The sequence below is a fragment of the Podarcis tiliguerta genome, assembly GCF_965153285.1.
Source record: "Podarcis tiliguerta genome assembly, chromosome: 10".
In the NCBI taxonomy this organism is placed as follows: Eukaryota; Metazoa; Chordata; class Lepidosauria; order Squamata; family Lacertidae; genus Podarcis; species Podarcis tiliguerta.
In genome coordinates, this window is record NC_139543.1 from 66,729,916 (window position 1) to 66,746,388 (window position 16,473).

General features: G+C 46.4%; 1 protein-coding gene across 4 annotated transcripts in view; it reads right to left on the reverse strand.

Moving 5' to 3' along the window:
* The window catches only part of PLXNA4 (plexin A4), a 618,767-nt gene that overhangs the window by 67,654 nt on the left and 534,640 nt on the right, over window positions 1–16,473 (reverse strand). For all 4 annotated transcript variants that reach the window (XM_083401717.1, XM_083401718.1, XM_083401719.1 and 1 more), the window contains 5 exons: window positions 12,397–12,490; window positions 6,858–7,091; window positions 5,963–6,106; window positions 4,899–5,133; window positions 1,450–1,592 (listed from right to left, as the gene is read on the reverse strand). In XM_083401717.1, the coding sequence (XP_083257843.1) occupies window positions 1,450–1,592; window positions 4,899–5,133; window positions 5,963–6,106; window positions 6,858–7,091; window positions 12,397–12,490 (850 nt within the window). The remainder of the gene's footprint in view (window positions 1–1,449; window positions 1,593–4,898; window positions 5,134–5,962; window positions 6,107–6,857; window positions 7,092–12,396; window positions 12,491–16,473) is intronic.

Consider the following 16,473-nt stretch of genomic DNA (forward strand, 5'->3'; position numbering starts at 1 on the left):
TAACACCGGTCTTGAAAGACCTACATTGGCTCCCAGTACGTTTCCGAGCACAATTCAAAGTGTTGGTGTTGACCTTTAAAGCCCTAAACGGCCTCGGCCCAGTATACCTGAAGGAGTGTCTCCGCCCCCATCGTTCTGCCCGGACACTGAGGTCCAGCTCCGAGGGCCTCCTGGCGGTTCCCTCATTGCGAGAAGCAAAGCTACAGGGAACCAGGCAGAGGGCCTTCTCGGTAGTGGCGCCCGCCCTGTGGAACGCCCTCCCAGCAGATGTCAAAGCGATAAATAACTACCTGACATTTAGAAGACATCTTAAGGCAGCCCTGTTCAGGGAAGTTTTTAATCTGTGATATTTTACTGTATTTTTTGTTTCTATGGAAGCCGCCCAGAGTGGCTGGGGAAACCCAGCCAGATGGGCGGGGTACAAATAATAAATTATTATTATTATTATTATTATTATTATTATTATTATTATTATTGCTCGGCACACAGTCCACAACTCTCTCCCTCTGTCTCTCTCTCACACACACAGTGAAGCACTTATACACAGCATTCTCACACACACAAACACACTGTGATGGCCTGGGACTCAGTCTGCACCGGATCCTTTGCCTCAGGCATCATCTGAACCAAGTCTGGGGCCTGATCCTGAAGAGTCCCAGTCTGCACAGGTTCCCCTGCAACAAGCACCAGCTGGGCCGAGTCAGGGGCCTGAGCCTGCCCTGGCTCCAGATGCGGGGATTACCTCGTTGCCTTCAGCTGGGCCATCACTCACAGCTGCTCCAGTACTGGTTGGGTCAGGGGAGGCTGAGGCGGCCCCTGGGTCTAGTAACCCACTGATGTCTCCCAAGCTGCAGAGACTAAGGTCTGAGAGAAGGAGAGGCCTGAGTACTCGCAGGAGGAGTGCTTGCTTTGGGGCGAAACAGGGGGGTGAGTCGCTGAGGGATCAGGACCAGCCGCTACCCCAACAAAGGCTGTCGTACCCCACCCCAGGTTGCGGGAGCAACGTTGCTGTAAGCTAGATTCTGCCTGAGATCCTGTACCTGTCCTTGCCTGGTTTCCTGCCTGGTGTCCTGCCTTGGTCCTGTCGGACTGACTCCTAGCAGAACCTTCAGATTCTGGACCGCATTTCATGGTTACCCCCAGGCCCAGCACACACTGTCTCTCTCTCTCTCTCTCTCCAGGGATGGATGAGGCAGTGAGGAGGTTGGCACAGTGCAAACAAACTGTCAGAAGGCCCAGATGGGTTCTGCCAGGGCATTAGCACTGTGGTGACCTTCTTGCTCTCTCTCCCCATCACCCTCTCTCTCTTTCTATCGCCAACATCTCCAGATAGGCCTGGGAATGTCTCTTTTCTAGAACCCTGGAGAGCTAGATGGAGCTAGATGGACCAATGGGCCGTGTCAGCATAAGGCAGCTTCTGGCATTCTTGTGTTTAAAGAAGGTGCTTACCTCCAGATCCCTCAGCACAGGGTGATCTTCGATGCCAGGGAAAAGCACCCTCATGGTATAGGTCCGGTAATCCAGGAACGGGATGCCAGCTCCATCTAAATCACTAGTCAGCTCGTGGATGTCAGTCTGCAGTTCTGCAAAAGCTGTGATTTGAGGTGGCGGGGGAGGAAGGAGACAAATAAAGCTGGACTATTAAAGGGAAATATGAATCCTAAGCAGTGGCGTAGCGTGGGTTGTCAGCACCCGGGGCAAGGCAAGTAATTTGCGCCCCCTAACCTGTGGATTTGTGCCCCCTAACCCCCAGATGTTGCGCCCAGTGCGGCCGGCCCCCCCTGCACCCCCCACGCTACGCCACTGATCCTAAGTGGAGAAGATCTGGAGCAGCGCAGTGGACTGAACATCAGGTTGTGATCAGAACAGCACAAGTTCAAATCCTCACCCTGTCATGAAATTCACAGAAATACCCAGGGCTCATCAGTATCTCCCAGCCTATCCTACCTCATAGAGGTCCCGGAGGGTAAAGTAGGGGCACCCTCCTTTACGCTGCCCTGAACTCTTTATGGAAGGATGGGATGCAAGGATTTTATACCATAGAGAAATGTCCCCCCCAAAAGCAACTCCCACAAAGCATGGCTTGGCTAAGGTACAGCTTTAGCTGGTGTTCACCAGCACTGGTAGGGCAGTAGCCAGGAAGCCCAACAGCAGGTAGTGCCAGAGCCAATGGAAGGCAGAGCCAACTCATTCTAGTTTTGCCCCTTCCCCTGCAGAGCTCTGTCGAGACAACACTGGGACCAAGGAGGAGGAAGCTAAGAGAACAAATCTTTGAGCGCCACATTGGGCAGAAGATTTTTGAATTGCAGGGGGTTGGACTAGATGACACTTGTGGTCCCTTCTAGCTCTACTATTCTATGGTTCTATGATTAGGTGCAAGGTCAGCCAAGTCAATTGCTATGGCAATGGCCCAGTGCCATCTAAGTGCATAAGATGTGTCAGCTCATTAGTCAGTGAGTCTGCTCATGAGTCTGTGTTACGTCTTGAAGCTGCATCAACCTTATGTCTACCTTGTGCTATCTGTAACTGTATCTCCAAAGCCTACGAGCTGTATGTCTATATCAGCGTCTGGAACTGTATTAATGAAGCCTTGTCTTCTACAGCAGTAAACTATTTTGGACCTTAAGCTGCCTCTGTGTGGTGAATGGAACTGGGAGCACCTTCTGCTCTGTGGGTATCTCACCTCAGATCCCAACAGGTGCCACTCCCTGGATTTTATGCAAATAAGAAGGGAGGCAGGTTGGAGCTGGGCGAGGGCAGACCAAGTTTGGTGGGGCCGTGTTGACTTCCCCTAATGGACCAGCTTTCACTGCTAAGCTACAGGACATTCTTCAGACACTGAAAGAACACACACACACACCACAATGTGGTCCAAAGCTCAGTGAAGGATCACTTGTATTGCCTATATGGAATCCCAGATTCAAGGCTGGCCATCTCCTGTTAAGAGTCTTGGGTGGCAGATCTGGGAAAGGGTTCTGTCTTGGAGAGCTGCTTTCAAATGAAGTAGAGGCCATTCCTGATGGTCTGATGCAATAGGTGGCTCTTTCATTATTCCTTGCTTATTGGCCATCAGGTCTCTTCCCCTCCCATCCCTTCTTCCCTGGTTCTAAACTGAGGATGGGGACCATCGGGTCCAGGGATGAATGTGGTCCTGCAATCCTGTTTATCTGGCCCTTGGGATCCGCCCCCCTCCGGACACTCCCCACATCCTCTACTAGCCCTGTTTCGAAGCCTCATTGGATGGTTTTTTTAAAAAAAATCTTTAGTGATAAAAACACAATAACAGAATCAACAAGATTAACAGCCGGCAAAACAAAAAAATAAAAAACAAAAACAGAGATAATAAAACATGATTTAGATTAAACTGAACACTGAAAGCCTACTTTTATTTATTTTTTAAAATATATATTTTATTGATTTGTTAGCAAAAAAGTGCAAATGTAACAAAAAGAAAGAAGACAAAGAATTAAAAATTTAAACCATAAAACACCACAGCCTGGAAGGACAAAAGTACAAAGGGATAGCAAAATATTGACTCATACAAAGATTCTGTTTACAAATAATAAATCTTTTTTTAAAAAAATAAAATAATTTTCCACCTGTTTTCCACCATCATTATTGAGAATAAAGGTTCTATATAGTCTGACATGAGCCAGGAATTTCATATACTGGTGACACCAAGAAATTAAATGCCTCAAAATTTGTATAAGAAATAAAATCATCCCATATAGCAAAGCAACTGTCATTCAAGTTCTGCCCTTCTTGAAAATATATCCCACAAACTAAAAAGTATAGTTTGTGGGATATATTTCCAAGAAGGGCAATTTGCCAAAATGTAGAATACAAGCAATCCAAATTACTAAGATTAAAGCTCTTCCAGAATTTGGCAATACAGCCCAGGCTGCTGATAGGAGATGACAAATAAGTTCTTTATTTTTCAAAGCCCATATACAGGTTCAAAAGCACCAGGTGTAAAGGTGGAGTAATAGTTTCTTTTGCTATCAAGAAACCAACTAAACTAACTCAGCAAATACAACATTCCAAAATCCAGCCACCTTTGAGCAGTCCCACCACATGTGTTTATATGTACCAACTACATGGCAGCCACTCCAACACGGTGAAGATGTACCTGGATGCACGGAAGCGAGCTGTCATGGAGTAAGGTACCAACCATGTTCTAACTTTAGAAAGAGCTCTCAGGTTTGAGCTGGTGACGACCTGTATGGAGGCTTGGTCCACAGACCATTCCTCTGCTCACCTGTATGTCCCAATTAGATTCCGACCATGACTTTTGACTATGGGCCCCAAAGGAGGCATTAATCAGAAATGTGTACAACATAGAGACCAGTCCCATTACGAAAATGTCTTGTATCTTTGACCCATCATTCAAAAGGAGTTGATTGCCCAGTGCCATCTGTTTTCGTAGAGTGACAGATGAGAAGGAACTAAAGCTGACAGCCCGTTAGCCAGGGAGAAGGTCTATCCCCTCTACGTGTAGAAATCAACCTATTGTACAAAGATAAACATTGCACTTGTGCTGCAACTGCTTTTGTCTCTGGCTTTGTGTGGCCCCTGGAATGTTGCCTGGAAGGGGATGTGGCCCTTGAGCTCATGAAGCTCTGCCCCACTTCTGTTCTAAGCCATGTGCCACTTCCCCAAGCCAACTGAAACTGCAATCTCTCCTGTCCCCTTAACCTACTCCTTTCCACACAATTCCTTTGCTAGCAGTTTCATTCTTAGCTATAACATGAGCCAACTGGTCCACACCAATTCTCAGTTGCCCTGCATCTCAAAATGGACTCTCCTGTTGCCAGATGCACACTTCTCTACTTTGCATATGACAGAAGGCTCCTCCCATGGCTTTTAAAAATATTTTTGGTCCCTTCCGCTTGCCGTACCTTCCTTGCACTCCAAGGCGACCCGGGACTCCAAGTTGTCCATTTGCATCTGGAGCCGTTTGAGGGTGAGGTCACTCTCGCGGGACTTGCGCTTGTAGGCAATCAGCACAGCCACGATGAAGATGATGAGGAGCCCCCCTGCCACAGCAATGCTGACAATGGCGGGCAGGCTAAGTGGGCTGTCCGGGGAGATGTTCACCATCCCTGGGGAAAACTCCATCCCTCCAACGCGAGCCTGCAAGTTAGAGGAAGGAAGTGAGGAGACCAGATAAGTGCAAGGTACTCCAGAAATACACTCTGCCAGTGGCGTAGCGTGGGGGGTGCAGGGGGGGCGGCCGCACCGGGCGCAACATCTGGGGGGGGGGCGCACTCGCACTCGCAGCTCTCTGCCCCTACCTGGCTCACTCACTCTCTCTCACTGCAGTGCTGGCTGTGCGAATCTGATCCGAGCCGCCGGGTCGCCGCCCACTGTGGAGGGGAGGGTGCCAGGCATGCGGTGCGGTGCGGAGAGAGAGCGAGGGGCTATCTGGGGGAGGGACAGTGCAGCGGGGTGGGGGCGCAAATTACTTGCCTTTCCCCGGGTGCTGACAACCCACGCTACGCCACTGCACTCTGCAAAGCCCCAAATGTGGCGCTGCCTGCAACACTCAGCTTCATGAGTCTCTCGGCTTCCTTTACTTCTAAAGCCAAGTTTCTAGCCCATGTGGTTTCAAGGATATGCTTGAAAGAGTATGTGCTGAAATCTGAGAAGCCAGAGATGAGCCCAAGAAAGATCTGCAGGGCTTGAAGTGGTTTGAAGAACACCTTACCTTTCTCTATAACTAGCAAAAAAAAAAGGGAACAAGTCAGTAAAAGCTGAAGGATAATTACTTATTTTATTCAACAGGGTTTAGATACTGCTTAATCAACAGAAAACTCAAAGCAGTGAAAGAATACATTATGCAAAAGAAGATACATTATGCACATTTCTTTGACTTTGCATGATTTATGCAGGCTGCAGAACCCAACCTTTCCTCCAGAAGAGAATTGCATTTGCTCCGCAGCATATCAGTGCTTTTGCTCACCGTCACTTTATGCCGTCCAGTGAGATTTGGGGACTCGCATAGCAGCTGCACTTCAGATACCGTGGGAACACAGGGCTTCTCACCAACCAGAACAGTGTAATTCAGCTTGGCGTTCCCTCCTGTCAATGGGATCAGGTTTTTACCCTGTGTTGAGAGAAACGAAACCCATCAATAGGTGAGCAGCATCAAGGAGCAGAGGCCCTTGCGGTGAGTGAAAGGCCCTCGGTCATCTTTGGCTTTGACATCCAGCAAGATCCAACTGTACATTTCACTGCAGAAAGTGGGAAGCTTGTAGCAAAACGTTCTCTGGTTCAATGAACCCTCAGACCCAAGCCCAAGAACCACCCAGTGCCCCAGCGATATGGGCTCAAAATATGGCATCCTTATGTTCATCTGTAGGGACGCGGGCGGCGCTGTGGGTTAAACCACAGAGCCTAGGATTTGCCGATCAGAAGGTCGGCCGTTCGAATCCCCGTGACAGGGTGACCTCCCGTTGCTCGGTCCCTGCTCCTGCCCTCCTAGCAGTTTGAAAGCACGTCAAAGTGCAAGTAGATAAATAGGTACCACCCTGGCGGGAAGGTAAACAGCGTTTCTGTGTGTTGCTCTGGTTCACCAGAAGCGGCTTAGTCATGCTGGCCACATGACCCAGAAGCTGTACGCCGGCTCCCTCGGCCAATAAAGCGAGATGAGTGCCGCAACCCCAGAGCCGGCCATGACTGGACCTAATGGTCAGGGCTCCCTTTACCTTTTATGTTCATCTGTAATGGCCACTGAACTAACGTGAGAACATGAGAATTTAGTCAAAAGGGCATCACGCTTCACTAGAAATTTGGGAGTTCACTAGGAAATGGATGGTGTGGTTTCTTTTTTGGACCACCACTTCCTCTCGCCGTACCTTTAATATCACAGGGGTCCCTGGCTTCAGCTCCAAAATCCCAGAGGGATTGAAAGCCTCAAAGATGGGGTTTGGGTAGTAGGTGAAGTTGGGTTTCTCGAGGATCAGCAAGGAGTGGACGTTGTCCAAGATGAAGCCAAACTCATCTGGCCACACAGGAGGGTCGGTCTGGTTATTTGGTTCCACCGCTGGTGCTTGGCAGATCATCTCTGTGTCGTTCTGCACTTCGCAAACCTGAAATGCATAAGCCAATAGTGCAGTTTAGCAGGATCATGGAATAGGCTACAAAGCCATGTCAATATCTGGGCAGAGGGTGGAATTATCAGCTGCACAAGTAACCAAGGTGACAGGCATTCAAATATCTCATCTCAACCACAAGATGGTGATGATGATGATTTATGACTTTTATCAGGACAGGTGAAGCAAAGGACTTAATGCAGCACCTAGTCAGACTATTGAAGTTGCTCCCATAGGAGGCAGTCATGGTCACGGCCTAGGACCCTGAGAACAGCTAGATGTGGGACTAGATGGGTCACTGGCCTGATCCACCAGCTTCTTCTTATGTTCTCATGTTTCTGATAAGACTTATACAACATTACAGAAGACCCGTGCTACCATTGCTTATTCTGATTCTTATTATATATCATTTACCTGTTTCTGTTTGCAAAGAAACCTACTTTATTTTATCGCCCTTTTGTGGCAGATGACTGGGGAAGCTTTCTTATGTTGCCCTTGAAAGATTGTAATTATTGGTTAAGCATTTGAAAAGGCAGTGGCTTTACGCACAAATGACTGGATGAAAAAACAAACCAGGAAGAAGCAAGCAAGCAGATAATGGCTTCTTTTGCCTCTGTTGTGTTAGAATCCATTAAAGTGAATGTGCCTGGCAGTTATCTCGATTATCCCTGGATATATTTACCAGGGTTTGTAGTATTAGGAAACTTCTCTGAGCCTGGCATTAGCTATTGCTATTGTTTTGATTTGGGCCTGGGGCTAAAGCAAATGAACATGAATCAATAAGAAACTCATGTTGCAGTTTTACACATCGCTTGGGAAGACAGGCAAACTAATACCAGTGTACTGGAAGAAGCAAAGAGCACCAGTATCAAAGCAATGATTCTTCAACATCAACTTTGTTGGACTGGTCATGTTGTGCGGATGCCTGATGATCGTCTTCCAAAGCAACTACTCTATCCCGAACTTAAAAATGGAAAGTGTAATGCTGGCGGTCAACAGAAGAGGTTTAAAGACTCTCTCAAAGCAAATCTATAAAAATGTAGTATAAATGCCGACAACTGGGAAACACTGGCCTGCGAGTGCTCCAATTGGAGAACAGCCTTTACCAAAGGTGTCATGGGTTTTGAAGACACTCAAATTCAGGATGCAAGGGAGAAATGTGCTAAGAGGAAGGCACGCTTGGCAAACCCTCACCAGGATCAACTCCCTCCTGGAAACCTATGTCCCCACTGTGGAAGGACGTGTGGATCCAGAATTGGCCTCCACAGTCACTTATGGACTTGTTGTTAAAACCGTGTTTATGGAAGACAATCTTACTCGGGTACGAGTGATCGCCAAAGAAGAAACAAACAAAGAAGAAGCCCTCCATCTGTTTTTGACTACCACTCCCATCAGTCCCAGCCATGAAGCATCTGCCAATTCATGACTTCAGCAGGCAAAGTGGGGATCTCCATGACAGACTCTCCTTGCCCCCAGAGCCAACCGAGCCAGACAGACCTCGACAGACTGGCTTCTCTACTTCATCCAAACTTCCTCCAGAATGAGATATAGGGGGGATGGATTACTCTGTTATTCCCAGGGTAAGTCTCTACAGGACTGCAGCCATCAACATGTTTAAACTTTGGCTCCATTACACCAGAATGTGGCAAGCACCAGATGTCTTGCCCAAAGCTGGAGGGATCTGAGGAAGGTGGCATGATGTTGCCACCTCTTGCTATGCAAAGAAGCTCGCAAAAAAATGCATAGCTTTGCAGAAGCTCCTGCAAAGTGTTGGCATGTTTCGTTAGCATCAGAAGACCTACTTGTTTTAATAGAATCTTTTTGGGTTGCAAAAAACCCCAGAACGGAACAGAATTCAGGCCTGAGAGTCCTTCTCTGAACTGGCACTTCTAATCAGCTAGAAACATGAAGACTTTCTGCAGCCAACCTCCTCCTCCTCCTCTCTCTCTTTCTCTGTCCCCCACCCTCTGTATTCAATCTCGCCAGTGAAATAGGCCAAGCCATTCTCCATTAGGTTCTATGCCAGCTCCACGGAGCAATCGTGTTGAGCTAAATCAGAAGTGACACAACTCAAGACTGGCCTCGCAGATGTGCTGGCTTGGCATGCAGAGTTCATCCTGCCGCAGAATGAAAAAGCTCACAAGACCAGCATGGAATGCCCTGGCTCTTAACTGCCATCTTTCTGCAGAAAAGATGGTACTGGGGTTAATATCGTATCAACAAAATGTTCATTGCAGAAATGGCCAGGAGGAGTCAGGATGCTGTAGGGACCCCCAGGGACGGGATATATCGTTCTTCAGTGTGTGCACAGCAACACATTTGACACACACACACACACACACACACGGGTGCCAGGTTTCCTTGGAGTGAATAGAAGTCACTCTTGTGGGAGACACAGTTGGTGTTATGTACTGAGTTGAATAGGATCCAAAATGCAGCAGTCTGATTGGTCCTAGAACAATAGGATTCAGAATGCAGCAGTCTGATTGGTCCTAGAGGACAGGACCACACTTGACAGATTAGAGAACTGGGCCAAAACAAACAAGATTAACTTTAAGAGGGAGAAATGTAAAGTATTGCACTTGGGCAAAAAAATGAGAGGCACAAATACAAGATGGGTGACACCTGGCTTGAGAGCAGTACATGTGAAAAGGATCTAGGAGTCTTGGTTGACCACAAACTTGACATGAGCCAACAGTGTGACGCGGCAGCTAAAAAAGCCAATGCAATTCTGGGCTGCATCAATAGGAGTATAGCATCTAGATCAAGGGAAGTAATAGTGCCACTGTATTCTGCTCTGGTCAGACCTCACCTGGAGTACTGTGTCCAGTTCTGGGCACCACAGTTCAAGAAGGACACTGACAAACTGGAGCGTGTCCAGAGGAGGGCAACCAAAATGGTCAAAGGCCTGGAAACGATGCCTGATGAGGAACGGCTAAGGGAGCTGGGCATGTTTAGCCTGGAGAAGAGGAGGTTAAGGGGGGATATGATAGCCATGTTCAAATATATAAAAGGATGTCACATAGAGGAGGGAGAAAGGTTGTTTTCTGCTGCTCCAGAGAAGCGGACACGGAGCAATGGATCCAAACTACAAGAAAGAAGATTCCACCTAAACATTAGGAAGAACTTCCTGACAGTAAGAGCTGTTTGACAGTGGAATTTGCTGCCAAGGAGTGTGGTGGAGTCTCCTTCTTTGGAGGTCTTTAAGCAGAGGCTTGACAACCATATGTCAGGAGTGCTCTGATGGTGTTTCCTGCTTGGCAGGGGGTTGGACTCGATGGCCCTTGTGGTCTCTTCCAACTCTATGATTCTATGACCAAGTCGGGATATGAATGAAACAGATGTTGCACTCCATCAACTGGAATTCGGACCCACACTGCCTCTGATCATCCTGGCCAGTAAGGTGTTAATAGCTGCAACCTCCCTGGATTTGTCTAATCACATTTTAAAACCATCCAAACTGGCCAATGCTAGTGGAGTCTAGGCTAGATTGGCATAAACCAGAATGAAACAGGACAGCTGGTGGTGAATTTCACAACGTGCACAACTCACAAAGAGTAGGAAATTTGAATTGAATTTGGAAACAGTTGCCAAAAGCATCGGTATGGTGGTGATGGCTCCACAATAGATGTCCACTGGACCAATTTTCATTTACAGAGAAGGAGAATAAGAAGTGACATGACAGAATTGGATAAAATTGGCATGGAGAAAGTGAATAGTCCCCCCCCCCTTTCTTCCCCCCTCTCTCATATAATACGACAACCCTTGGACATTCAATGAAGCTGAACACTGGAAAATCGTGACACAACTCATAGTCAAACTATAGCACTCGCTCCCACAAGAGGCAACAACGGCCACCATCTTTAATTTTTATTATTATCCTTGTTTTAACAACACTATAAATAAATGACATAGAATAGCAATAAAAACTGAGAATGCGAAAGAAAGAAAAAGAAAGTTATACTACAGCACTATAAAAATTAACAATTACAATTCCATATCTAATATATAGATACTGTTATGACCCAAACACACACACATGTATATATGTATATATTTAACTTATTATATTTAACTTATTATATGTTGTATAAACCTGGGGCGCGGGTGGCGCTCTGGGTTAAACCACAGAGCCTAGGACTCGCCGATCAGAAGGTCGGCCGTTCGAATCCCCGCAACGGGGTGAACTCCCGTTGCTCGGTCCCTGCTCCTGCCAGCCTAGCAGTTCGAAAGCACGTCAAAGTGCAAGTAGATAAATAGATACCTCTTTGGTGGGAAGGTAAATGGCGTTTCCGTGCTCTGCTCTGGTTTGCCAGAAGCGGCTTAGTCATGCTGGCCACATGACCTGGAAACTGTACGCCGGCTCCCTCGGCCAATAAAGCGAGATGAGTGCCGCAACCCCAGAGCCGGCCATGACTGGACCTAATGGTCAGGGCTCCCTTTACCTTTTATGTTCATCTGTAATGGCCACTGAACTAACGTGAGAACATGAGAATTTAGTCAAAAGGGCATCACGCTTCACTAGAAATTTGGGAGTTCACTAGGAAATGGATGGTGGGAAGGTAAATGGCGTTTCCGTGCTCTGCTCTGGTTTGCCAGAAGCGGCTTAGTCATGCTGGCCACATGACCTGGAAACTGTACGCCAGCTCCTTCGGCCAATAAAGTGAGATGAACACTGCAACCCCAGAGTCAATCACGACAGGACCTAATGGTCAGGGGTCCCTTTACCTTTACCTTTATGTTGTATAAATGGTTCCAAATTCCATTATACTCATCCAGGCAAAGCCTATGTCTATAAGCAATGCACTCATAAGTACCAAGTGTAGTCATATCTTCAATCCATTGATTAAATGGGGCTGTAAATTTATCTTCCCAGTGCAGCAATGGTAGCCTTTTGGCCATAGCGGCCACCACGTTTAATGACTTTCAAAGGGGAGAAGACAAAGTCATGGAGGATAAGCCTATCAATGGAGGCTAGCCATGATGGCTATGTTCTGTCTCCATGCTTGGAGGCAGCAATTCTTCTGAATAAAAGTCATTGGGTACCACAAGTGAGTAGATCCCTGTTTGTGGGCTTCTCCATGGGACACCAGGTTGTTGGCTACCATGATGGTCCTGCTTGCAGGTTTCCCATGGGCACCTGGTTTCCCCACTGTGAGAACGGGATCCTGGACTAGATGGGCCATTGGCCTGATCCAGCAACCAGGTTCTTCTTATGCGATTCAATCCCAGTGTTTTTCTCTCCCTATTTTTTGGACAGCTGTTTTATCTGTTTTATCGACTCTCATACTCTCATACTCACGTTGATGTGCTCTTTTCCACCGTACTTCGCCCGGATCTGAGGGTTCTGGATAAGGTCCAAGTTCGTGCCCCGCACTGTAATGGGTGTATTTCCACTGATGGAGAGATAAAAGGAAAGGAAAGGGGGAGGAAAATCAGCTGAAATCTCCCAAATCATGCCTATGGATGCTTACCCAGAATAAAGTCAGAGAGTAAATGTCCACAGAGATAGAAATCCACTCCCCTTGGTTTTTGTTTGACCTGGACCTAAACATTTCACCCCCCATGAAAGTGGGGTGTGTGACGTCACCAGTGACTTTTTGGGGAGTGGGCAAAACTGACATACTTTTGGGTGGGTGGGGTCAACTTGGACAATGGATGCAGCTCGATTGGTGTGATTTGGAAATGCAGCAAAATTGCACAAACTGCTTAGTCTGTCAACCGTCCCTTATTTGGCGGGAAACTCCCTTATCCCAGCGCCATGTCCCGCTGCTGTCCCTTATTGATGATGAATGAAGAGGGTCAGCATAGAAAGCCTGGACTCACATGAGACTGCAGGCACATAAATACGTATTAATGCTTGCTCACATGAGTGTAACCTGCAGGCAGATTTCTACGGCAGCAGAAGTAACATCTGGCTCTTGAGCAGAACCATTGTAGCGTCAAAGTATATGAAATTGCTTCTTTACTGTTCTCCCCAACTTGGAAGTCCAATAACTTCTGCTTATGATCCCAAACATATTGATGCTCAATTAATCTTAACCTTTGAAACTCTTTGCAATCATTAAAGTGACTAATTGATTGCAAAAAAAAAAAAGGACCTGCAAAAAAATGACTTGAATGGCAGCTTTGGGTAAACTGACCAGTCATATTTTTAACTCCCACATAAAGAAACCAGAAGCATTCTTATTGGGCATTGTAGGAAGTGAGATAAATAGAAAGGAATGTAAGCTGTTCTTATATGCAACAACGGCAGCAAGAATGTTATTGGCCCAAAAATGGAAGCAAGAAGAATTACCGATGAAAGAAGAATGGAGGATTAAATTAATGGACTATGCAGAACTGGATAAGCTAACAGGAAAGATCCGAAATCGGCGGGACCAGAAATTCACAGAAGACTGGAGTAAATTTACAGATTATTTGAAAAGTATTTGTCATGACCAGACTACGTTTGTAGGTTTGCAAGCAGTTTTGTGAGGAGTATTAGTGGAATTATTGCAAAAATGGATAAGAGGGGGAGGAGGGTTAGTTAAGATAATTAAGGTAATAAGAATTTAAGAAATGCATAAGAAGTGGTTAAAATGGTGGATCATCAGAGGTGCTGAGGGAAGTCCAAAAAAAAAGATTGTATAAATGATGAAGTTTTGTGGTATGTATTATAATTCACTGTATTTTCCGCTCTATAAGACGCACCAGACCACAAGACGCACCTAGTTTTGGGAGGAGGAAAACAAGAAAAAAATCTCAGAAGCCAGAACAGCAAGAAGGATCGCTGTGCAGTGAAAGCAGCAATCGCTCTTGCTGTTCTGGTTTCTGTGATAGCTGCGCAGCCTGCATTCGCTTCATAAGACGCACACACATTTCCCCTTACCTTTTGGGAGGGAAAAAGTGAGTCTTATACAGCAAAAAATAGGGTATATGTTAAAATTAATAAAAATTATTATATATAATATAATATAATATATATAATATATAATATATAATATATAATATATAATATATAATATATAATATAATATATATAATATATAATATATAATATATAATATATAATATATAATATATAATATATAATATATAATATATAATATATAATATATAATATATAAATGGCCTTCCATTTACTTTGGTTTCACAGCATAGCTTTGGGAAAGGGGCTGTCGCCCAGTGGTTAAAGCATCTGCTTTTAATGCTGATGGTCCCAATTTGCATCCCCAGCATCTCCAGGGAGGGCTATTAGAGAAAACTGCTTGAAACCTTGGAGAACGGCTGCCAGTCAGTGTATGCAATACTGAGGTGGATGAATTCAGTATAACGCAGCTCCCTGTGTTCATTTCTCGCCATTGATGTAAAGAGGAGAGAGACCAGCCCCACTCCTCATTTGTAAAATTATCTTAAAAGGAATACACGAAAGTTTAATGGCCAATTTTTCTCTCCACTGGGCCAGGCTTGGCGGAATTTACATATGTTTCAGCTCCTTCCATGCTCAGGGGGACGTGAAGGCTGCAGGATGTCTCAGCTCCAATTGGACCAAGCACCAATCTTCATCAACAACCACTGCAGAACCATTCCCAGGGCAATTATCTATTCCTTGCACAGAAGAGCCAGGAAAGACTATCTTCCCTCCCACCGACCTAAAAGCTCATTTAAAGATATCCTCATGCAAGCAGTTCCAAATCTGTTTCACAAAGAAGGGGGTGGGGAGCCAGGCTTTTGAGTTATAAGGCAAAACTGAGCTGTAGCAGGGAATGCGTGCAAAGATGCAAAACTAGGCTTTTCTCCTATAAGGCTTGCTTCGTGAAAGCTTTGAATTGGAGTTGGAAAGGTGACTAGAGGTCATTTAGTCCTGCCCGGCTCAGTGCAGGATCTGCAATGCAAGATACAGTGGTGCCCCGCAAGACGAATGCCTCGCAAGACAGAAAACCCGCTAGACGAAAGGGTTTTCCGTTTTGGAGGTGCTTCGCAAAACGAATTTGCTATGGGCTTGCTTCGCAAGACGAAAATGTCTTGCGAGTTCCTGCGGGGTTTTTTTCCTTCCCCCCCCCCCTTTTCCCAAGCAGCTAAGCCGCTTAACAGCTGATCCGCTAAGCCCGCTAAGCCGCTAATAGCGCTAATCCGCTAAGCCGCTAATGGGCTTGCTTCGCAAGACGAAAAAAACCGCAAGACGAAGAGACTCGTGGAACGGATTCTTTTCGTCTTGCGAGGCACCACTGTACAATGACAGCAACCCTGAGGTCCATCTAGAGCAGGGGTCAGCAAACTTTTTCAGCAGGGGGCCGGTTCACTGTCCCTCAGACCTTGTGGGGGGCCGGGCTATATTTTTTGAAGGGAGGAAAAATGAAGGGATTTCTATGCCCCACAAATAACCCAAAGATGCATTTTAAATAAAAGGACACAATCTACTCATGTAAAAAGACCAGGAAGGCCCCACAAATAACCCAGAGATGCATTTTAAATAAAAGGGCACATTCTACTCATGTAAAAACATGCTGATTCCTGGACTGTCCATGGGTTGGATTGAGAAGGCGATTGAGCCGGATCCAGCCCTCGGGCCTTAGTTTGTGTACCCATGATCTAGAAAGTTCACCTACCTGGCCAGAGAGCCTCTTCCCAGACCACAACCCTCACTGGCCGGCTTCACCCACCAGATGTTTTTGTCTGGTGGGAAGCAGAATTATAAAATTGTAGAGTTGGAAGGAACCCCAAGTGTCATCTAGTCCACCCCCTGCAATGCAGGACTCTCAGCTAAAGCATCCATGACAGATGGCCATCCAACCTCTGCTCAAAAATCTCCAGTGAAAATCCACAACCTCCCAAGGATGTCTTTTCCGCTATCTAACCACTCTTACTGTCAAAAAGTTTAATCAGAATCACCTTCCTTGTAACTGGAAGCTATTGGTTTGCGTCTACCCTCCAGAGCAGGAGAAAACAAGCTTGTAACCTTTTCCATGTGACCGCCCTTAAGATATTTGAAGACGGGTTTCATATCTCCTCTGTACCACTATAGCAGTGTGGTGTAGTGGTTAAGAGCAGTGGACTCGTAATCTGGTGAACCGGGTTCAATTCTCTGCCCCTCCACATGCAGCTGCTGGGTGATCTTGGGCTAGTCACACTTCTCTGAAGTGTCTCAGCCCCACTCATGTCACAGAGTGTTTGTTGTGGGGGAGGAAGGGAAAGGAGATTGTTAACCACTTTGGGACTCCTTTGTTGTTTAGTTGTTTAGTCGTGTCCGACTCTTTGTGACCCCTGGACCAGAGCACGCCAGGCACTCCTGTCTTCCACTGCCTCCCACAGTTTGGTCAAACTCATGCTGGTAACTCATCTCGTCCTCTGTCGTCTCCTTCTCCTTGTGCCCTCCATCTTTCCCAGCATCAGGATC